We start from the raw sequence: 24,927 nt of genomic DNA on the forward strand, positions 1-24,927 counted from the left end.
CAGATTGAACCAAATCACTTTCAACCTGTACATAACATTTTATCATTTAATGAACATTATTCCCTAGAGGCCCCATATCATCAATTATACAATACTAGATTTAAAATTGTCTGTTCCCTTTTTGGTTCTTTGACACTTTCATCGAGAACATTGTCGTTTATAAACTCCATTAATTCTCCTCCATGCTATTACAGCTGATTTGATTTGCCCAGTCTATATGTAGATTGAAGTTCCCATGAAGACTATATTTCTCTTGTCATTGCACTTTCCAGTTTCTTGATTTGTACTATGCCCAACATCATTATTGCTATTTGAGAGCCTATATACAACTCACATCAATATTTTCTGTTTCTTATTTACTGATAAGAAACTGATTTTTGATTTTCTGAACTAAGATTCTTCCTTTTCTACTACCTATATCCTGTTCTTTAAAAACCAGCTCCTCTTCCATTTCCCAATCTATTCTAACAGTAAAGTATCCTGGAATATTTAATTTTTAACTTTCATCACTTTACAGTTCTGTTTGTGTAATGGCTGTTGGATTCTATCCACTTGTCTCTGTTGTTGTAGTTGTGGGTGCTGTATTCATTGTATACACTTATGCACGCACATGCTCTGGCCTGGGCATGAATTGAACCCCACTTAATTCAGACCATATTTTTGATCCATGCATTCAATTCTTTGATTTTATTCACAATTAGAATGTGGCTGGAATGGTAATCCAGCGGTTATAACTTTTGTTGTTCTTTTTAATTTGGACCCTAGCTGCTCTTATTTCTTCAGTAGAACATCTTTTATCTTATCCGTGTCATTGGTTCCCATATGGACCATAACAGTGGATCTGTCCCTTCCCATTCCAGCACAAGCAACACAGCATATGAAACATTCTATTCTCCTAACTAAACTGTTCCCTTTTACCATTCCATTCTTTTGGTCCAAGGTGCTGTGGGTGTTTTGCTTTTCCATTCTACAATCTCTGCTTTCATTCATGTAGGCTGTAAAAACTTCATACCTAATGTCAAGTGCAAGGGCTGAGACTCTTATATTGCTGTGTACTGGATCCCCATACCTATCTCACTTGTGGTCACACCCTTCTGTCCCACTCGATTAACCAGTTCTGTAGAACTTAATTGAAAGGATGTACCTGTCTCCTGAAGAAAGATGTCCAGGTAATATTCTCCCATTCTGATGCATTGCGATGTCCACATCCCAGACTCTAGCTCATCAACTCTGAGCTGAATTTCCTTGAGCTACAAACACTTATGGCAGATGTGTTTGTCATGGATTCCACTTGAGACTTGTCATAAATTACAATGTCTTATGATTTTGTGCTATAAGACTGGAGGATGTGCTACTTATTACTTCAGCTGCATTGCTGAAATCAGATCTTTAAATACTTTTAGTGTAGAAATTGTCTGGCACCTTAAAATGTATGTTTAGGTGGTACTGTATGCAGGACTTTATTTTTATGCAAGGCCTCCAGGTACAAAATTCTGTCCCACACAAGATCCAGAGCACCATGTGTAATAGAGCAAGCCTGACGTATGTTATACTTGTGAAGGCTTTTCCTCCAAAGCTATCTCAATGTAAAACTGGCAGAGGATGTCAGTTGGGTTCTCGTTTGCAGATTGGGTGCATCGTTGAGAAGTGAGTAGGCTTGGTCACAGAAGCAACTAGGTTGGGAGTGCTAGGAGCAAACACAAAGTTATCCACAGAGTATGACCTGCATATAAGATGAAGCATGCAGTTTCCATAAAGGGCCATGTATGATTGGCCAAATTCTTGAAGATCTACGATGCTATTTCAAGTCTGAGGTCAAATCTCACCTGCCCTATCCAACATATTTCATGTTCAGGATGTTTTAAACTATCCACATCAAAGTATTTGAAAGCAAGAATGAGAATTTCAAATTGAGTTGTTATTGGAACAGGAGCCAGTATAGATCACCAAGATCATAAGTGAACAAGATGGAAAGATTATGATAAAAGCAGCAGAATTTTGTCTGAGTACAAGTTTATGAAAGATGGGAGGCCTGCTAGGAGAGTATTGGAATAGTTAAGTCTAGAAATAACAAAGACGTGCATGAGGTTTTAGTCACCAAAGTGAGCTGAGGCACGGGTGGACAACATTACACAGATGCAACTAGGCAAACCTGGTAATCAAGTGGATATGGCAATAAATGGCCTGACTCAGCTTCAGTTTCCAGTGAGCTGAATTTGTGATGAGGACCAAAGAGCATGTCTCCATGTCTTCAGTTTTTCTTATTTAATTGTGAATATTTTCTGCTCTTATAATAATCATTGCTAGATAAACTGTCTATGAAATTTGTGACAGCTGAGTGCTCTGGAGTGGTAGCATATATGTGTAACCTGGTACTATATCTTCTAATGTTATTATCAAAGCATGGCATATAGAAGAAAGTCAAAATATTAAAAAATAAAGTGGAAAAATTCATTATTTTGCACTTCTATTTCCCACAATTCTGCTCTAACCCCCTGTCCTCATACAAACCTTGTATGGTTTGTTCTAATAACATAGAAACGCTAGGAGGATGTGGTGAGAATCCTAATAGTTAATTGGACAATTAATGGACAATTCTGGGCTTAGAGTTATAAAGGGTGCATATGAGTTTTAGGACACATTATTTGTATAGAATCATAGGTGAGGAATATTGGATCAAACTAAAACTGAACATTAGCAGACAAACAGCCAGATGGAAACTTTACTTTTTATTTTCATAATTCAGAGATTCATGACTGTGAAATGGTTACTTAATGTAAATTCTATTTTTCTTTGTTTTATATTTATATTCCTTAGTAGTTTTTTTAGGTATTATTTTAGTAGAAATGATCAATTCAACGAAATAGAATTAATTTAGTTTCGTTTTCTCCAGTTCATAAATGGAAGAATTCTATTCTCCAATGGAGAAAACACTTATTCCTTGGACCCTTTCTGTTAGGACACCAAGACCTAGGTATTGCTCTGGTTGCCTCATTCTAAATCTTCTCAACTTCTCTGATGTTTCCAGAGGACCAAAACGGAACATATTTTAAATGCAGCCATACAAAGGCTCTTACAAGTATTATTCTCTTAACTATATTGAACTGTTCTGATTTTCTGCTTCCCTAACTCTCCTGTGACTGTCAAATGCTGATTCTGGATCTGCAGTGCCTTGAATTATATTGCTTATCACTCATTTCCCTGATGCAGTAATACGCAGTTTGATATTAATTTCAGGACAGATTGAGGATGGAAAGAAACCAAGAATACAATCAATTATTAAGAGAGCAAGATAAATATGAACAATTAAGAAGAGATGGCAGGTGGATTCCAAAGGTGACTTTTTTTCTGGAATGAAAAGAAAGTACTGCTGATAAGAAGAAAGTAACATTAATATCAAATCAAAAATATAGTTCATGGTGTCCTAACAAAATTGTTTTTTTTAAATCTTAGAGTACATTCTGCCCTTTATACCTATGTTAGCTCTTTAAAAGAGTGATCCAAATAAATCTCACTATCTTCCACTCTCCCAATGCAAATTCCCTTTTTGAAGTTTACAATCAAATCTGCTTGCACATCCCTTTCAGGCATTGGATTCCAAATCATAATAAGTCACTGCATTTACTGTAAGTCCATATCTCCTGGGATGTGACCCTTTTGTCAGTGGATAAAGATAAGATAAGATTTCTTTATTAGTCACATGTACATCGAAACACACAGTGAAAAGCATCTTTTGCATAGAGTGTGCTGGGGGCAGCCCGCAAGTGTCGCCACGCTTCCGGTGCCAACATAGCATGCCCACAACTTCCTAACCCGTACATCTTTGGAATGTGGGAGGAAACCGGAGCACCCAGAGGAAACCCACGGAGACATGGAGAGAACGTACAAACTCCTTACAGACAGCGGCTGGAATTGAACCTGGGTCGCTGGTGCTCTAATAGTGTTACGCTAACCAGTACACTACCATGCCTGCCAAAAGTTTTTCCCCATAGAGTTTATCAAAACCCTCAAAATTCATAACTTCTCTCACCACATTTGTTTTAAAAAGAACAATTTCAGCTTTTTTAACCCTAATCCTAATTTCTAATAGAATTCACGTTCCCTATTTTTGGTTTTGTTGTAATAAATTTCTTCTGGACTCTTTCCAAGGTTCTAACATTCTTCCCATGATATGGTTATCAGAATTGAAGACAGTAACCTCTGGCTTCAAAGATTTGTGCTTATGAACTCCTAGTCTTTACTTCACACTCTTTAAAATTACACCATTTGCTTTGTCTCTCATCTTGTCTTTCAAACTGCATCTCTGCACAATTCTGTAGTATTAAATTTTATCTGCCTAATTAACCATTGTGACTGTGTCCTCTTGAAGACTGCTGCTGTTCTTCTCATTGTTAAACTACTAATGTGTATATTATATGTAAACTTTGAATTATACTGTATATACCAATTCCAGGTGCTTTTAATGTCAGAAGGAGCAGCACTGAACTCCTTTTTGTCTACAAATCAAAGATTCCCTGCTACTCTTCATTATAGTTGGGCACAGAACTTTTAATTGTATTATATGCTATGTTTCTTTGCTGGTAATGTTGTTTAATTTAACCTGTCAATGCCAGTGTTTGAGTTCTACATATTACTTCTATCTTACTACCTCTCACCAGATCATTTTTTCCTTTTTCGTCTGTATGCTGTCAGCCAATTTCTCATACTGTCAGTTTTTATTCTTTAACTTTAAAGTTTGGAAAAAAAATACCTAATTATTGCCATTATGTGCATCCCGAGGTAGAAAAATACATTTAATTGTAATATGTTTTGTAAATGCTTTTTAATTTTTACATCTACTTGTGAAACTTATTTGGGTACTAACTAATTTCTTTTGAAATTGTAACTAATATTATAAGGAGAATATTGATCCTTCGGATGAATCCAGATTTCAGGCTGCACCTCACTTAAGATTTGGTCAACCACCATATGATTTGGTTTCTTATAAAAATGATGCACATACATCAATGGAGGCATATGAGGAGCTGTTGAATAAAAAGCGTCAGGAAGAGGATAGATACCGCAGGTCTGATGATCCTGAGGCTGGTCATAGAAGGTAATGATATTGGTAAAGCTTTGTGTATACTAAGTCAATAATGGGATCTATTGATAATTGATCAAATTTTTATAATTTTGATGTCTTTGGTTTTGTTAGTTGAAAATACTTCATTTAAACTCATATTTAAAAGGGCTTACATGAATATTTTATTTTAAATAATTAATTTTAGGTCACAAGATCACAGGACAAAGGAGCAGAAGTAGGCCATTCGGCCCATCAAGTCTGCTCCATGAGCTAAACTAAAAACTATTCCTATCTAGCCCCAAATTCCGGCCTTATCCCCATATCCCTTGATACCTTGACTAATTAGATACCTATCTATCTCCTCCTTAAACGCCCCCAATGATTGGGCCTCCACAGCTGTACGTGGCAAAGAATTCCATATTTTCACTACCCTCTGGCTATACAAATTTCTCCTCATTTCTGTTTTAAACAGGTACCCTCTAATTCTAAGATTGTGCCTTCTAGTCCTGGACTCACCCACCAAGGGAAACAGCTTAACCACATCTACTCTGCCCAGTCCTTTCAACATTCTAAATGTTTCTATGAGGTCCCCTCTCATTCTTCTGTACTCCAGTGAGTACAGTCCAAGTGCCAACAAACGCTCATTATAAGTAAACCCTTTCATTCCGGGAATCATCCTCGTAAATCTCTCCTGAACCCTCTCCAACATCAGTACATCCTTCCTAAGATATGGGGCCTAAAACTGCACACAGTATTCCAAATGAGGCCTCACCAGTGCTCCATAGAGCCTCATCAACACTTCCCTACTTTTATACACTATACCTCTCGAAATGAATGCCAACATAGCATTCGCTTTCTTTACCACCAATCCGACCTGGTGGTTAACCTTTAGGGTATCCTGCACAAATACCCCCAAGTCCCTTTGTACTTCTGTACTATGAATTTTCTCCCCATCTAGATAATAATCTGCTCATTTATTTCTTTTTCCAAAACATACAACTGCACATTTCTCAACATTGAATCTCATCTGCCATGTCTTTGCCCATTCTCCTAAACTATCTAAGTGTCTCTGCAACCTTCCTGTTTCATCAATACTCCCTACTCCTCCACCTATCTTGCTGTCATCTGCAAACTTAGCCACAAAACCATTTACTCCATCATCCAAATCATTAATGTACAAAGTAAAAAGAAGCAGCCCCAACACCGACCCCTGCGGAACACCACTAGTAACCGGTAACCAACCACAACAGGATCCCTTTATTCCCACCCTTTGCTTTCTGCCTACCAGCCAATGCTCCACCCATTCTACTATCCTACCTGTAATTCCATGAGCACTCATCTTATTAATCAGCCTCTTGTGCGGCACCTTGTCGAAGGCCTTTTGAAAGTCTAAATACACAACATTCACAGCCTCTCCCTTATCCACCCTACCTGAGATTTACTCAAAAAACTCCAATAGGTTGGTCAAGCAGGATCTTCCTTCCACGAAACCATGCTGGCTTGGACCTATCTTGCCTTTCACCTCTCGGTATTCCATAACCTCATCCTTGAGGATCGATTCCAATAACTTTCCCACCACCGACGTCAGACTAATAGGTCTGTAATTTCCTTTATGCTGCCTCCCACCTTTCTTATACAGCGGAACTACATTTGCGGCCCTCCAGTCCTCCGGAACCATGCCAGAGTCTATTGATTCCTGGAAAATTATCACCAATGCCTCCGCAATCTCTAAAGCCACCTCCTTCAGAACCAGGGGGTGCATCTCATCAGTCCGGGAGACTTATCTGTCTTTAGTCCATTTAGCTTCCCTAGCATCTTCTCTTTAGTAATCTTGACTGAACTCAGTTCTATCCCCTGAGACCCCTGACTATCAGGTATATTGCTGATGTCCTCCACAGTGAAGACTGATGCAAAATAGTCAGTTCCTCTGCCATCTCTCTGTTATCCATTATAGTTATCTGTGATTCATATCTGCTCAAATAGAATCAGTTTCTTTCCATCAAGGCAGATTTCATTTTGTGAATGTTTCCACTGATTTCAGGAAAGGAACGGTCTGATTGGCCATTGTGTTTTTTGTTGTTTGCTTATTAGATTTAATCAGTCCTTTTAGAACCTTGAATGAAGAAAGATCTTAACCCAGTTTTCACTGCCAGTTATAATTGTCATCTTGCCAAAAGTCACCTGGTTACGTAGAAGTTGCTAAGTCCAACAATGTAAAGCAGCTGAATGAACAATTTCCAGTTATACTAAAAGTAGTGGCTATTCACTGTAAAGAGAGAACTTTGGAGCAATTCAAAATTACTTCACTTGCTCTTGATCACTTGCCTACTTTTTGGGATTTATTTTGGCACAATAGATTTAATAATTTCTGTTCTTTCAAAATGTATTAATTCTATAGATTAATAGATTTATTTTAATGTAGCTAGTTTAATTTGAGTTTCTGACAAAGAATAGAAAAACTAATGTTGAGAAAGCTTGTTTGTGGACTCTGTTCACAACCGCTCAGGTAAGAACAGGCTCAAATGCAACAGGTGATTTTAAATAAAAACAGGATTTTGGTTATTAAAGATTTCCAATTTATTTGAACTGGATTTAAATCTGGATTATCCACAATATTCTATATAGCAGAATCTCACCTTTTTATCCCATTCCCAAAATTGCAAGCTGCCAAATCCATCTCGGCATGCTCATCTCATCATTCCACTGCTTGCAACAGCCCTACATTCCTGCAAGGAATCTCCACCTTAATCCTGGACCTTTAGGACAAAACTGAAACCTCATCACCTCATCCTGAGCATGTGGAACTTTAAATTTACCTTTAACAATTATTCAGTCTCAGTGTTAAATAATCCCAGTATAATGAAGATGCCAATTTTGTTTTGAACCTAATATAGCAATAATTATGGAATCAGATCCCAAAAAAACAAAATTCAAATGAAATTATGGTTATGGGTTGTATAGACTAAAAAAGTGCATCATCTGACCCATGAGGAAAAAATGTTAGTAAAATGCCGAAATATCTAATTCTGCTCCTATATCTGATGGTCCAAAATTCTCAGGCGTTCTCAGCAGAAAGCATTGTTTTTCCACATTCTTCATACTCTAGACTATTTGAGCTTTTCGTATCTTGAATCATTCTTATGGTTGTGCCCCAATTATTTTATTTGTCGGTAAGACCATTATTCCCTTGATTCAAAATGATTTTGATATTATACTTAACATAAACAAGCTGAAAATTTAATCACCTGTTGCTACTAGACTTATTCTATATAGGAGTTAATGGTCAAGTTGTTCTGTAGCTTGTGAAAAGCCAGTAGTGTGTGCAGAGGGAAAAATTTGAAATTGTGTACTGTGTACTAAGCTTTTGTAATTTTATTCACTATATCTCCTGTTATTCATGAGGGGTCAAGGCAAAGTGGTAAGAGGATAGGTAATGACTGGATCCAGGCACCAGATATGATTCATTTCCTTTTTTAAATATTGTCCTTTTTCTTTTTCAATTATCACAGCCCAGGTTTTGCAGCAAACAGTGAAGGAAGATCATGAACATAGAACAGTACAGCACAGGACAGGCCCTTTGGCCCACAATGTTGTGCCGACATAGCTAATCCCTCCGACCTACAGAATGCCCATATCCCTCCATTTTCCTCTAATTCATGTGCTCATCCAAGCCCCTCTTAAAAGCCCCCAACATATTTGCCTCCATCACCCTATCAGGCAACGCATTCCAGGCATCCATCACCCTCTGAGTAAAAAATGTATCCCTCACATCTGTTCTGAACCTACCCCCTCTCACTTTGAATGCATGCCCTCTGGTATTGGATCACTCAATAATGGGAAAAAGGTATTTCTTGTCCACCCTATCTATGCCCCTCATAATTTTATACAATTTTTTACACTTACCTTGGCCTCAACATTTGTTGGCTTTTTATAGTTATAGGAAATTGAAATAAGGTTATGAATTTTACAAGGGGGTCTGTAACCTTTGTGAACAAAGAAACAATAGTAAGTCTTCTTAACTGATCAGGTTAAAGAATAATTGCCGTAACGTGTGTGGTCCAATTAGGAAGTGTAATTTTGAATATCTAATTTAGTGCCAAATCTCTTACACAGGGAAAATAAAGATTGGAAAAGAAAGATCAGATTAAAAGGAGAATATTATTTTTATTAAATTCTCTGACATTTAATATCTGAGTGAAAGAGATCCCACACTTAAAAACATTTTTTTTGCCAGAGTGATTGTTTAGCATTAGTTTTGAGTAATCATGCCAGAAAAAAATCACTTGCACTTGAATGGACTAGCACCATCTTGTTCTATGGATATCTTTCTTAATAATTTAATATGCCAATTGTTTTCAGTTAAAGAACATTTCAAACTATTTGAACTATGAATTATTCCATTCCAGAAATGTGCAGACACAAACAGACAGATCAGGGGAATATGAAAATAATTTTCCAGATTCAAACATCTACTTTGAGAGATTGAAAAATGAATACAGGTGAATAATAATTCAAATCTATTGTTATAATCTTTAGATTCTTACTTCCCTTTATGCTGCATAATCCTCATACTTGTTTTGTCTCCCACCTCCCAACTAATTCGATCAATTAATTTCCATGTACTCTTATTTCACTTCCAATTCTCCAGTGTCAACTACAACATTCTTTGCACCCTTTTGCTAGTCTGTAGGATTTCTGCTGTACTTTGCCTTTATAAAATCCTGTCCTTTTAATTTTGACTTACATTTTACTTCGATTGTTCAATTGGCTCTCATTGCATACATTTGAATGTATTATATAATGCTTATAAAGTCAGCGGCATAGAACTGAAAAGCAAGGAAATTGCATCAAAATTGAATAGAACCCTGGCTAGGTTGCAGAGTGCTTTGGACAGATTTAGTCTACATGTTACAAATAGAATAAGGAGACAATGGATTAGATTTACCAAGTTGATTCGAAAACTAACCTGATGACTGAAAAGACTAGAGTTCTTATCGCTACGAAAGAGAAAACTTAGGCATTAAATCTGAAGAGGTTCGAGAAGTTAGATCTACAGAAGTTAGTTCCACTAGGTGGTACCCTGAGGGTGGGGTTTGGGCAGATGAAGTTGATGAGAAATCCAAAACTAGTGAACATTTGGGAAGACCTTCTTTACCTGGAAAGTGGCAGAACTTGTAGTTGAAGAAAGTACTAGAAGACTGGATAAGTACATGAGAGAGAAAGGAATAAAAGGATACACATAGCTGAAAGGGGGTGGGATGAAAGAGCACAGACCGGGACGAACCTTCGTTGGTTGGGGCATTGAGTGTAAGAGTCAGGAAGTCATGTTGCAACTATATAAAACTTTCATTTGACTGCACTTGGAGTATTGAGTGCAATTCTGGTCACCTCAATATAGGAAGGATGTGGAGGATTTGGAAAGGGTACGGAAAAGGTTTACCAGGATGCTGCCTGGATTAGAGGGCATGAGCTATAAGGAGAGGTTGGACAAACTTGGTTTGATTTCTCTGGAGCCTCAGAAGCTGAGGGGAGACCTGATAGAATTTTATAAAAATATTGGAGGCATAGATAGGGTAGATGGTCAGAATCTTTTTTCCCAAGGTAGAAATGTCAAATACTAGGGGACATGCATTTAAGGTGAGAGGGGGAAAGTTTAAAGGAGATGTGCAGGGCATGTTTTATTTTTACACGGAGTGTTAGGTGCCTGGAACGGGCTGCCAGGGCTGGTAGTGGAAGCAGATACGATAGTGGCATTGTAGAGGCTTTTAGATAGATCCATGAATACACAGGGATGGAGGGATACGAATCATGTGCAGGCAGAAGAAATTTAGTTTAATTTGGCATTGTGTTGGGCACCAACACTGTGGGCCGAAGGGCCTGTTCCTATGCTACATTGTTCTATGTTCAATGAGTACCAGTTTCGGTGCAATAAACAAATGGAACAAAATTTGTGATGGAATTAACTTTGAAACGGTCGTTGTCAATCTCTGTGAAATTATCTGTAATTTGAGATGTTTATGTAGGCATAATTTGGCATGTAAATTCCAAGGTTGCTGTAGGTGATTCCATACTTCTCTGCAGTTTCTGCATTGACAGTTTGTTTAACAGTAATTGAGGGTAATCACTTGGACTGATGTGAATTTAAATTATCCAAGAATTAGTCTAACTGCAAAATTCCCTGAAAGTGTGAAGGCAAGACACCAAGTAATTGCTACTTTGGAATGTACGCTTTGATTTCTTGTGTATTGAAACAATTTCACCAGTTACACAAAGTGTGCTGGAGTTGAAATAGCTCGGAAATCTGATGTTCGTCTGGTTCCCTTTTTGTGATGAATTCAGAAGACTGCACCATTGCATTGCTGAAACAAGTTGATGTCTATTTCTGGTGCTGATTTTCAGTTACAGTTCTTTAAATTCATTGGCCAAGGCATAGAATACAAGAGCAGGGAGGTCCAACTAAAACTCAGAAAACATTAGTAGTAGCCACAGCTTGAGTTCCACTCAGAGATTTATTCACCAAAATACAGCAAAGATGTGAAAGGACTAGAAAAGGTGTTGCAAGAAAACTGTAAATGCAGAGCCTGCAGAGAAGTATGGAATTACCTAGGCAACTTTGGGATTCTTTGTTTAATTCACCACCAAAATTTTTCTGCTGTATTGAAATTTGTATCCCATAAAATCCGTGTGAAATTGTCTAATTTTGCTCCAGGCAATATAAAGAACGACGTGATCAGGAGCTACCAATGTACATTGAAGACGAATATAAGAAAGAACGGAGAAGGCGACCTGTTTCAGCCACAGAAAAATCTAGGTAAATATCCCTAATATTGCAGCGGCTGCTACCGCAATGTGAAAACAAGACACTAATTGAAGGGTTTCAGAACAAGAACTGGTTTATTTTCCAGCCTTGTGCTGGCCTTTTAAGAGATACTGTTCCCGCCTACTTCAAACGGCAATGACATATACACTACGTCATCAAACCTTTCCCGTGTGCAGTTCTCCCTGTCGCTTGGGGAAGACGAAGGCCCAATGCCATCTTGGGCCTCGCCGCTCCGACGACATGCGACCCGACCGCCGAGCTGGTTCGCTTGCTCGGACGGTTATCGCTACACAACCGCCCCCCCAGAACCAGTGATATGGTCCCCAAGGTCCACGGGCTGTGTTAGCCATTGCTTAGGAGGTCGGTCTCTGTGGCGGGACCTTGGTGTGTCGTTGAATTTTCGATGTCTGGCAGTGCGGACAAGTCCTGGCCCAGTCACTGACCTGTTTGCGCAGGCCATGTCAGAGGAACTTGCTGGCGACCAGTCGGACAGTTGATCTGATGGACGAGTGCGCCAACCCATGTATCGAGTCGAAAACGCGTTTCCGCCAGGCTGCAGGAATTATAGGGCGGGGTTGACCTGTTGCGATGTCGCAAAGGAGGGTCCGCTGACCTGGACCGACTAAGAAATCTTGGAGCTGCAGGCCCAAGACTGCGGTTCTGTAGCTGGGCAACTCGTTGTCGGCTTGCTGTGCATCAGCCAGGGCCGTGTAGTCGACACCCAGGGACAGGCTGTGGATGGTTGGTCTGGAAAGTGTGTCAGCAATGACATTGTCCTTTCCAGAGACATGTTGGATATCCGTTGTGAATTCGGAAATGTAGGACAAATGTCTCCGCTGATGAGCTGACCAGGCATCGGAGACTTTGGAGAAGGCGAAGGACAAAGGCTTATAGTCAGTGAAAGCGGTGAAAGGCCTGCCTTCTAGAAAGTACCGGAAATGCCGGACCGCCAGGTACAGCGCTAGAAGTTCCCGATCAAAAGCGCTGTATTTCAGTTCGGGTGGTCTAAGGTGCCTGCTGAAAAATGCCAAGGGTTGCCAACAGCCTTTGATTAGTTGTTCCAGTACTCCTCCAACCGCAGTGTTGGATGCGTCCGCCGTGAGGGCGGTTGGGACGTCTGTCCTAGGGTGTACAAGCATTATGGCATCTGCCAGGGCATCCTTGGCCTTAACGAAGACAGCCGCAGCCTCGTCGTTCCAGGCGATGTCCTTGCCCTTACCACCCATCAGCGAGAACAAAGGTTGCATGATACGGGCTGCTGCAGGGATGAATCGATGGTAAAAGTTGACCATCCCCAGGAATTCCTGTAGGCCTTTGACCGTGTTGGGGAGGGCAAAATGGCGGATAGCGTCTACCTTGGCGGGTAGGGGTGTTGCTCCATCACTGGTGATTTTGTGGCCAAGGAAATCGATAGAGTCAAGTCCGAATTGGCACTTGGCCAGGTTGATCGTGAGGCCGAAATCACGGAGACGGGACTACAGTTGGCGGAGGTGGGAAAGGTGTTCTTGGCGGTCATGGCTGGCAATTAGTATGTCATCTAAGTAAATGAACACGAAGTCCAGGTCTCGGTCTACCATGTCCATCAGCCGCTGGAAAGTCTGCGCAGCATTCTTAAGGCCAAATGGCATTCGAAGCAACTTGAAGAGGCTGAATGGGGTGATAATTGCAGTTTTGGGGACGTCATCCGGGTGGACCGGGATTTGGTGGTATCCCCGAACGAGGTCCACCTTGGAGCTGATGCGGGCCCCATGTAGGTTCGCTGCGAAGTCCTGGATGTGAGGGATGAGGTAGCGGTCCAGGGTGGTGGCATCATTAAACCTGCGGTAGTCGCCGCAGGGCCTCCACCTGCTGGTGGCTTTGGGGACCATGTGCAGGGGGGAGGCCCAGGGGCTGTCTGACCTGCGAACGATTCCCAGCTCCTCCATGCGACGGAACTCTTCCTTTGCCAGGCGGAGCTTGTCTGGAGGTAGTCGTCGTGCTCGGGCACGAAGGGGTGGCCCTGTGGTAATGATGTGGTGCTGCACCCCGTGTTTGGGCATAGAATTTGTAAACTGAGGTGCCAAAACTGATGGGAATTTGGCTAGGAGCTTGGTGAACTCGTTGCCTGACAGGGAAATGGAGTCCAGGCGCAGGGCTGGTAGGCTGGCTTCTCCCAGGGGGTAGGTCTGGAAAGTTCTCAAGTGGACTAGCCGCTTCCCTCGCAGGTCGACTAACAGGTTGTGGGCCCGAAGGAAATCGGCTCCTAGGAGTGGTCGGGCGACGGTGGCAAGGGTAAACGTCCAGGTAAAACGGCTGCCGCCGAATTGTAATTGAAGTGTACGGGTACTGAAAGTCTGTATAGTTGTGCCATTTGCGGCATTGATTACCGGACCTTGTTGCCTGTTACGAGTGTTGTGGCCGGTTGGGGGCAAAATACTGACCTCTGCTCCAGTATCGACGAGGAAACGTTGCCCGGACTGCTTGTCCCGAACGAATAGGAGGCTTTGTCGGCGGCCAGCCGTTGTAGCCATCAGCGGCGGCTGGCCCTGGCGTTCCCCTGACTTGTAGGGTGGGCAGCATCGACGGGCCTCCGCGCCCCACCTCTGATGGTAGAAACACAGCTGGTTGCCAGTGTCGTCATCTGTGTCTCTGGGGTGTGGTCGCTCAGTTGCTGGGACTGGTTTAGGCAGGCGTTGGGCTTGCGGCCTGGCGATTTGGCCGACGGACGACCCGCTCTCACATTTGGCCTTCCACAGGACATCTGCCCGGGCAGCTACCTCACGTGGGTTGTTGAAATCAGCGTCGGCCAACAGCAGGTGAATGTCATCAGGTAGTTGTTCAAGGAAGACCTATTCGAACATTAGGCAGGGCTCGTGTCCCTCAGCCAATGCCAGCATCTCATTCATTAGGGCGGATGGGGATCTGTCCCCCAGGCCGTCGAGATGAAGCAGGTGGGCGGTGCGCTCGCGACGGGAGAGGCCGAAGGTCTGAATCAGAAGGTCTTTGAAAGCTGGGTACTTATCTTCCTTTGGAGGAGATTGGATGAAGTCTCCGACCTGGGCGGCTATCTCCTGGTCCAGAGAGCTGACCACATGGTAGTACTTTGTGGAGTTGGAGGTGATCTGTTGAAGGTGGAATTGTGCTTCGGCCTGGCCGGACCAGACGCTGGGACGAAGTGTCCAAAAGGTGGGCAGCTTGAGTGCCACTGCATTGGCTGCTGCGTTGTTGTCCATTGTGCGAGTCCAAAATCCGTTTGGACCGTCGGGGTCACCAGTGTAGCGGCTGCTTACCGCGATGTGAAAACAAGACACCAATCGTAGGGTTTCAGAACAAGAACTGGTTTATTTTCCCGCCTTGTGCGGGCCTATTAAGAGAGACTGTTCCCGCCCACTTCAAACGGCAATGACGTATACTGCTACGTCATCAAACCTTTCCCGCGCGCGGGTTCTCCCTGTTGCTCGGGGAAGACGAAGGCCCAATGCCATCTTGGGCCTTGCCGCTCCAATGACGTGCGACCCGACTGTTGAGCCGGTTCGCTTGCTTGGATGGTGAGTCGCTACAGTATTGTGTTTTCCTGTTTCTTAGCAAGGTATTCAGCATATACTGTTTAAAGACCCAGGGAAGCCAACCCCTTTTATACTTGTTTTTCTCTTTTGCTGCTTTGTCCTATCTCAATTGGCATTGGGAAGTTTAGGAAAGCTTACCTTTCATAGTTCTTCATTAGAATCATAGAAATTTACATCACATGAAGGAGATCATTGACTTAATCATATCCATAATGGTCAAAAGGGGACTTTGGGCTAGTCCCACTTTCCTGCTCTTAATCCCTAACCCTGCAAATTATGCTGTTCAAGCATTGATACAAATACTTTTTAAATGTAATGAATGCCTTTCACCACTCACTGAGTTTTGTTTCCCCAATACTCCTCTGCTCCTTTTTCTAATTAACTTAGATCTATTCCTCAGTAACCACAATGCTGAAGGAAATGAGTTCTTTCTGTTTGCTTTGTCTAGGTGTCTCAAAATTTTATTCACCTCAATTAAATTTCTCAGTCTTTTATTCAAAGAAAACAAGCCCAGTCTAGATGGTCTTATAACTATACTTCTCCAGTCTTGGCAACACCCTTTCTAGTCCTTTCACATCTTTGCTTTATTATGGTGAATAAATCTCCATGTGGTGCTCAAGCTGTGGCTCCTACTAATATTTTTTGAGTTTTAGTATGACCTCTCTGCTCTCGTATTCTATGCTTTGGCCAATAAATTATTTGGATTAATTGTAAATTAAGTCATGAGAGTCTGATCACCAAGTTCAGATGCATTCAAATTAATGAGAACACGAATTAAAATTTTACACTGGTAGTTCTCCAGGGTTTGTAGAATGCATATTCAATTCATGAGACCAAAAGTTACAAACCTCTATTTGATACAATACTTAGCTAAAGGTTCATGTTTAGCTTAAATGAGTCTACAACAAAAAAGTACACATTATCATATTAAAAATAGAAATAAGATCATTGAATGAGTTATGAAACCAATTTTTCTGCATTTCTTAGCAATCTTCTGTTGTGCTGTTAGCAGGCCCCTCAAAGCATAAGAACTTGGGAGAAGTAGGCTGTTCATCCCCCTTTAATATCCTTGTCCAGTAAAACTGGTATCAGTCTTAAACAACTTAAACCTACTAAGCTGCATTAGAATCTACTGTCTTATATGGGGAAAGAATTGCACATTTGTAGACTGTCAATCTAGGCTGCAGAGAATTTTTTATTGAATTGAGTATTGTTTTTAATTTTTTGTTTCCCTTTTGGATAGTTTGGATAGTTGTATAGTTTAAGATCTGTCTTTCCTTAGGTGGGCACAGATGATCCTAAAATACATTTCAAAGAAGCAGTGGGGTATTATTCCCCTTGTCCTGGTTAATATTTATCCCCAAATCAACATCAATATTATCACATTGCTGTTTGTGAGGGCTTGTTTTACCCAAATTAGCTGTTAAATTTCCTGCATTACAACAGCACTTAATTTTGAAAGCACATAGTGCTTGTAAACTATTGCCACTGCACAAAAAAACATCTATGCATCTTTTTGAATGCTTTATATGTAAGTGGAAAATTCCAAAGCAATAATTTGTTAAGCTACAGACAGAAAATATTTGTTTAGTTTTCATGCCACAGGGAACAGCCTTCCAAAGTTGGTAGGAAATAATGCGGCAAGAGGGAATGAGAACAATTGTTATTAGATTAAGAAAAGTACTAGGTAAAGTAATGAGACTAAATACTGACAATTTTCTGGCACAGTTGGTATGGTGTGTGTTGCTATTTATATCACAGTTTTTTTTGTTTAATCCCAGGAAGATTTATTATTTTTAGTTTTGCATTTGTTATAAGGACAATATTACCTTTTGATTATGTCTTGCCATCTAGTAATAGTACCTCTGTCATAGTCTTAATATTTTTCTATTCCAATAGATATTTGATAAATGAAGTACGTGATTCACCAAGGGAACGGTCCAAGTCTGCTTCAGTAAAGGATGATGCTATATTTGGTACTGGTTTATTATTAGGTAAGTTAGAACTTTTATTAAATGTTATTAACCGACATGTTGGTTGCAGCCTTATTATGAAGTAGTTTCTAAACCAGGAATTCAGCATACACTTGGTTCTGAGTCAACTTTCTCAGAAATTCTCAGTGTATCTATATGAAAAACATTTAATTTGAGGCACGTCAAGAACTTCAGTGTATTTGGCAGCCAGCTATGTATGCCTGATAGAAACATAGAAAAACTACAGCACAATTCAGGCCCTTTGGCCCACAAAGCTGTGCCGAACATGTCCCTACCCTAGAAATTACTAGGCTTACCCATAGCCCTCTATTTTGTTCCCCTCCATGTACCTATCTAACAGTCTCTTGAAAGACCCTATCGTATCCGCCTCCACCACCATTGCTGGCAGCCCATTCCACGCACTCACTACTCTCTGAGTAAAAAACTTAGCCCTGACATCTTCTCTATATCTACTCCCCAGCACCTTAAACCTGTGTCCTCTTGTGGCCACCATTTCAGCCCTGGGGAAAAGCCTCTGACTATCTACCCAATCAATACCTCTCATCATCTTATACACCTCTATCAGGTCCCCCCTCATCCTCTGTCTCTCCAAGGAGAAAAGGCCGAGTTCCCTCAACCTGCTTTCATAAGGCATGCTCCGCATTCCAGGCAGCATCCTAGTAAATCTCCTCTGTACCCTCTCTTTGGCTTCCACATCCTTCCTATAGTGAGGTGACCAGGACTGAGCACAATACTCCAAGTGGGGTATGACCAGGGACCTATATAGCTGCAACATTATCTCTCGACTCCTAAATTCAATTCTCCGATTGATGAAGGACAATACACCATATGCCTTCTTAACCACAGAGTCAACCTGTGCAGCTGCTTTGAGCGTCCAATGGACTCAGACCCCAAGATCCCTCTGATCCTCCACACTGCCAAGAGTCCTACCATTAATACTATATTCCGCCAACATATTTGACCTACCAAAATGAACCACTTCACACTTATCTGGGTTGAACTGCATGTGCCACTTCTCAGCCCAACTTTGCATCCTATCTATGTCCCTCTGTAACCTCTGACAGCCCTCCAAACTATTCACAACACCCCCAACCTTCGTGTCATCCGCAAACTTATTAACCCACCCCTCCACTTCCTCATCCAGGTCGTTTATAAAAATCACAAAGAGTAAGGGTCCCAGTACAGACCCCTGAGGTACACCACTGGTCATCGACCTCCACTCAGAATACGACCCTTCAACAACCACCCTTTGCCTTCTGTGGGCCAGCCAGTTCTGGATCCACACTGCAATGTCCCCTTGGATCCCATGTCTCCTCATCTTCTCCATAAGCCTTGCATGGGGTACCTTATCAAACGCCTTGCTGAAATCCATATACACTACATCTACTGCTCTCCCTTCATTGATGTGTTTAGTCACATCCTCAAAAAATTCAATCAGGCTCGTAAGGGAGGACCTGCCCTTGACAAAGCCATGCTGACTATTCCTAATCATATTATACCTCTCCAAATGTTCATAAATCCTGCCTCTCAGGATCTTTTCCATCAGCTTACCAACCACTGAGGTAAGACTCACCGGTCTGTAAACCCCTGGGCTCTCCCTACTCCCTTTCTTGAATAAGGGAACAACATCCGCAACCCTTCAATCTTCTGGAACCTCTCCCGTCTCCATCGTCGATGCAAAGGTCATCGTCACAGGCTCCTCAATCTCTTCCCTCGCCTCCCACAGCAACCTGGGGTACATCCCATGCATTGTGTTAGTTGTTTTGCTGCTGATGTTCTGGCTACCCCTTCCCCTTTCCTCTCTCCAAGGGGCAGAATGAAGTCATGCAGGGTCCTACTGATGTGCAGGGCCTTGCAGTTTAAGAAGGGAACTTCTTCATAGCACAGATGAACAGCAGTGAATCTGCGAAAGATAAGTTCACACTTGATATTTGGGACAGCAGCAAGTATGGATAGGGTGTTGCTGGCATAAGTTTTGGCCCAATGTTTTCCTTGAAACTTTCCAAGTCGTGGAAAGGCATCATCTATAAATTTACTTGTGTTTCATAGTTATTACTAAAAGTATGTGAAATGGTTTAAATTTTCTGAATATCCTATTCTGGAAATATTGTTATGCACAATACACTTCAAAGTGTCATCTTATTCTCTCAATACACTTCAAAGCGTCATCCTTTTCTCTTTCCCAATTATGAATGCTGCTTTCCTTCTGTGGGGGGGTGTGGTGGGGGTCACAAGGAATATTTGGTCACTTTCAGCAAGAGAAAGTTGTAACCTGTGGAAACTGAGTAATTTTAACTACATCCTGTCTAATACATTGGATCTTTGATTGCATTGCTAAAATTTAATGTTGGTAAGTGGTTTATTATTATCACGTTTACTGAGATGCAGTGAAAAGCTTTGCTTTGCATGCCATCCAGACAGATACATAAGTACATCATTCCATATATGTACCATTATAAGTATATGCTTATACTGTATTTGTGATGCTTTAGTTATGGTCAAATCATCAGTCCTGGGTCAATTTTTTTGGCTTCATTTCCCCATTCTATCTTTGATTTCTGATGAACTATGGACAAAAACTAAAAGGGATTATAGGCCAGGGTTAATTGAATCTGGGTATGGCATTTAGTCCCTTTTTTTCCCCAAGTCTTGTATTCTGTTTTTTTTTAACTATTATAAATGTTCGTGCCTACACTTCTAATGGAAACTGTTTAAAATTGGAATGTTGTGACTAAATCCTTCAAGAAGCTGGCATTCTTAATGTGTGGATTGGGATCCAATTTACAATGTTAAGTTGGTGAGGGTGGAGATGGAATGGTGGAGGTCAGATCTGGATGAGCACAATCAATCTGTGAGATTGGGGCATTGCGACCATCAGAATCGTTAAAGGTTGGAATGTGAGAATTGGGGCCAGCAGAATTAATGTCAGAAGTAGGGGTGTCAGGATTAGCAGTTATGAGGTTGGGGAAGGATGTTGGATGAGGTGGGTGGAGAAGTCACGACTGTTGTTTGTAATGTTTAGGTCAGAGAGTGGCTTTTGTAATGTTAGTGAGGCAGCTGTATCTGGGTTGGCAGACATTGTGCTTCTGGGGGGAGAATGGGTGGAATTATGACCAGCAGAATCAATGAGAGTGTGGTTGATCACTGAAACAATCAGTGCTAGAGGTGGGGGTTGATGACTGGCAAAATCAATGGTTCTGATTGGAAAAGAGAAGGTCAAGGAATTGGGCTTGTGTAGGGATGGAGATCCATGGGTGGTGATGGGATAGAATGGGCCAAAGGATACACGTAAGTTAATATTGGCCAATATCCCATTCTGGTGCTGGGAATACCAGGAGTAGCCTATGATGATCACTCCTGGGATAACATGGTTCAAGTTTCTCTGCAGTACTTCAAAATGACTGTTGCATAGGAAGTAACTTCGTCACAACAGCTTGGGGAATTATATCAACTTGTCTGCCTTTGACAGGAAAACCTCCTTTGGGATGTCATAAATAAATTTCTGAAGTGACAGAAAATGACCATTGTGTTTCACAGTGTGATAAAATGATTTTCAATTACACAATTTTGAAAGAGATGTTACACAATTGAGTTTCTAGGCTTATGTCTGTACATTTTACATCTTTCCCATCCTGTCATGAGTCTTTCTTATTGTTTACTATATCTCTGTTTTGTCCCATATGCAGCCTTTGAAATTATGCCCAGATGAGTATCACTACCTACCAATAAAAAGTAACGAATTCAACATCATACGCGAGTGATGCATTATACACTTCCCTTCTGAAAAAAGAACTGTTTACTACCAGTCTACTTTCCAGGATATGTTCAATGAGATCACTTAGTTTTCTGTTTATATTACCATAAAACTTTGAAACACTTCTATTTTTACCTTAAGGAATATTGATATTTCCATCTCCTTAGCAAGCATCCTGTTATTCACTAGATAGGTGCATAATACTCATTTTTCACCTCAGTAATGCCCTCTGTATCTGAGAATTTTTTTCAGTCTCTAATCTATGTTGAACATCCTTCAACAGCCCTTTTTATATTTATTTATTTTCTTTCATGATAACTTCTAACTGCTATCCTATGCTCATTGGCCTAAAAATTCTATCATGTAGCAGAACATTGATGAATGCTGTATGTAGGATTTCTCTTGAAAAATTATCAAAAATTATCTTGTATAAACCACAAAATTATCATTTTTCCTTTTGTGTGCATCATGCGTGGTGGCTCCCAGATGTGCATTATACAGATATTAGAGTAATTTCCCTTTTTTCATCGACTATTTGATTTAAATGTCAAATGTTGCTGAATACAAGTTACTGCAGATATACTGGGCCACCCTTGATTTTGTTTGCCAAAAGATTTTAAATTAGTTTATTGTTCATAATCATGGAATTAGATATTTGAAAATTCTTTTATCTTAGTGAATTTTATTGATGTTAATCACAATTTTTAGGTAACAATGAGCGTGAGAGTGCTCAAAGAAGAAGAAGGGAAAGATACAGACAAGAATTGTTGGAACAAATATCAGAAAGGCAGAAAAGCAAGAAAAGGTATACATCTTATATTTGGTGTGAATTGCTTTATAAATTTATTTCAATACATAAAGGTTATTAGCACTGTAACTGGTATGAAAGTACTTTAAATTCATCCACTTTTTTGCAGTATTTTGTTTTCCTTGAAGCGAATCTTGGTTGCTTTTAGTTTACAAATATGAGCTGATATATTATGAATTACATAATTATTTGGTTAAGATGCTGTTCAATGTTAAGGATCGGTTCAGTATTAAGAGGGTAGGGCTGGTCATCTGTTCTCTATCATTTTCACTGTTTTTACACTGAATAAATGTAATGCAGGATCTTTCCAATCAAAACTGACAGACTCTTCCAGAAATGATTTGAGAGAAAATTAAATCGCATCCCAGGCATATTGGGTGTCAAAGCTATCAAGGAGATTGAAGACAATCACAATCAAGGACATTCACAATCACCAAAACTAGTAAAAATGTAAAATTATTGACTTGCTAAAATTCTTAAAAACATTACGAAACAATGAAAAAAAATCAAGTTAAAATAAATTCAATTAGATAAAAAAAAACAAAATATGTTCTCTTGAGTTTCTGTTTTCAAATTAGTTGGTCCACTGATACTGCACCAGGTTCAATGGGCAGATTTCCCAGCCTAAATCCTGGAAAATCTGTGGAAATTTGTACTCCACCACTGGATTCCAGAGGAGTCAACTGCAAAGCAAAGTTGACCCTTCAGTGGCAATCCACTGTGTGGACCTTTGGGACTTTTGCCTTCACTTGGGAGTCCTGAATGTTCCCATAGTTATGTAGCTAAAGTTTGGCAGTTCTGAGTAGAACTGCTTTTTTTTCCTCTGTAGATCTGGGGGCAATTCTGTTGAAAACTGGTTAAGTAAATAATTATTTTGTATCCGTCTTGGGGCCTGTTGCTGATCCTGGAAAAGAGAAAGTGTGGAAAATTTGAGGGAAAATCTATCAGTTGGAATAATTTTGCCTTTACTCCGTAGGGAGAAGGAACTTGAGCTCAATGTTGCTGCTTCAGGAGCTGTGGATCCAGAGAAGGAGGTAAGAATTTGTCTTTTTTCATCATTCTGTACCTTGAATATGGATATGAATTCTTTTGCAAATGCTTAGGTTCAGCATACATTCTGAGCATAGGTTTGTTTGTTACTTGAAAGTCTAAAATTATTCCATTGGAGACATTCTATGATTATCTCATAAGCAGGAGAAAGAAATGGGAATTTATCCTTACTATGGTTGCATGATGATTAATTACATCAGTATTACACCACAACAATTCACATTTGGAAGAAAAAGAGTGTAAATTACAGAAGAAAATTGGAGATGTAAACAGGAAAGTTGTAGAGTGTAGAGAAAAAGCAGAGGCTTGAGACTAGTTGAATAGCTCTTTTAATGAATTGGTGCAGGTACAAGAGTTTAAAAAAGTTTTTAAACATTGCTTTTTGATTTAATTCTTAAGTACCCTGGTTCTAATCTTAAAATTTGATTCTTCCCATCGGAGAAAATAATTTTATTGCATTTACCCTTTCAAATCATGGAATCCATACTGTACGTTGTCTTTGCTGACCATGATGTCTATCTATGCTAATCCCATTTCCCTGCATTGGGCTATATCCCTCTGTGCCTTTCCTATTCATATACCTGTCCAAGTGCCTTTAAAATATTGTAATTGTATCTGCCCATCCACCTCCTTTGGCAGCTAGTTCTAGATAACCACCACTTTCTGTGTGGAAAAACTTACCCCAGCACCTCTCCACCTAGTGCCTTCTTGCACCAACAACATTTAATGTTTTGAATACCATATTTAGATCATCTACCAATCTTCCATACTTAAAAGGAAACTAATTTTATGCAACTTCTCCTAATGATTTAACATGCTAAGCATTCTTATGAATCTACAGTGCAACATATCCAGGGCTAGTTTATTTTTCCTGATCAGTAATGCCCAAGCTTGAATGTAGTAATTTAGATGCCATCTAATCAAGGCTCCATGCAACTATTTTTTATTTATTCAAGGGATGCGGACTTCACAGACTAAGCCAGCATTTAATTGCCTATCCCTAATTGTCCTTTGAGAACATGGTGATGATTTGCGGTGTTTGAGGTGTGGGTATTCCCACAATGCTTGGGGAGGGGTTTTCAGCAAATGGTGTCAAGCTACTTGAGCATTATTGAAGCTGCACTCATCCAGGCAGTCATCACACTTCTGACTTGAACCATATAGATAATGGACAGGCTTCGGGGAGTTAAGAGGTGAGTTACTCGCCACAGGATTCCTAGTCTCTGACTTGCACTTGCAGCCACATTGTATATATGGCTACTCCAGTTCAGCTTCTGGTCAATGGTAGTGGAGGATTCACTGATGGTAATCCATTGAACATCAGGGGCTGATAGCTGGATTTTCTCTTTTTGGATATCATCATTGCCCATATTTGTTTGATGTGAATGTTGCCACCTGTCAGCTCAGGACCTGCTTCATTATCTCAGAAGTCACGAATGGTGCTGAACATTGTGCACTCTAACTTCTGACCTTATGATTGAAGGAAGGTCATTGATGAAACAGCTGACGGTGGTTGGGCCTAGAACACTCCCCTGAGGAACTCCTGCAGAGATGTCCTGTGGCTGAGGTGACTGACTTCCAACCACCTTCCTTTGTGCTAGGTATGATTCCAACCAGCAAAGGGTTTTTTCTCCATGAGTCGCATTGACCTCCGTTTAGCCAGGGTACCTTGATGCCAAATTCGATCAAATGCTGCCTGATATACACACTCAATTCACCTCTGGACGTAAACTCTTTTGTCCATCTTTAGCTGTAAAGAGGTCAGGAGCTGAGTGACTTTGTTGGAACCCAAGCTGGGCTTCAGTGAGCTTGTTGGTGCTAAGCCAGTGCTGCTTTGATAGCTCTATCGATTATCTCTTCTATCACTTTGCTGATGATCAAGAGTAGACTAATG

General features: G+C 40.6%; 1 protein-coding gene across 1 annotated transcript in view; it reads left to right on the forward strand.

The window, feature by feature from the left end:
* Positions 1-24,927, forward strand: part of LOC127574019 (centrosome and spindle pole-associated protein 1) — a 109,320-nt gene that overhangs the window by 21,324 nt on the left and 63,069 nt on the right. The window contains exons 6-12 of the mRNA XM_052022613.1: positions 3,238-3,336; positions 4,899-5,095; positions 9,469-9,561; positions 11,772-11,873; positions 17,327-17,421; positions 21,884-21,980; positions 22,960-23,017. Coding sequence (XP_051878573.1) covers positions 3,238-3,336; positions 4,899-5,095; positions 9,469-9,561; positions 11,772-11,873; positions 17,327-17,421; positions 21,884-21,980; positions 22,960-23,017 — 741 coding nt within the window. The remainder of the gene's footprint in view (positions 1-3,237; positions 3,337-4,898; positions 5,096-9,468; positions 9,562-11,771; positions 11,874-17,326; positions 17,422-21,883; positions 21,981-22,959; positions 23,018-24,927) is intronic.

The sequence above is a fragment of the Pristis pectinata genome, chromosome 9 (genome assembly GCF_009764475.1).
Source record: "Pristis pectinata isolate sPriPec2 chromosome 9, sPriPec2.1.pri, whole genome shotgun sequence".
In the NCBI taxonomy this organism is placed as follows: Eukaryota; Metazoa; Chordata; class Chondrichthyes; order Rhinopristiformes; family Pristidae; genus Pristis; species Pristis pectinata.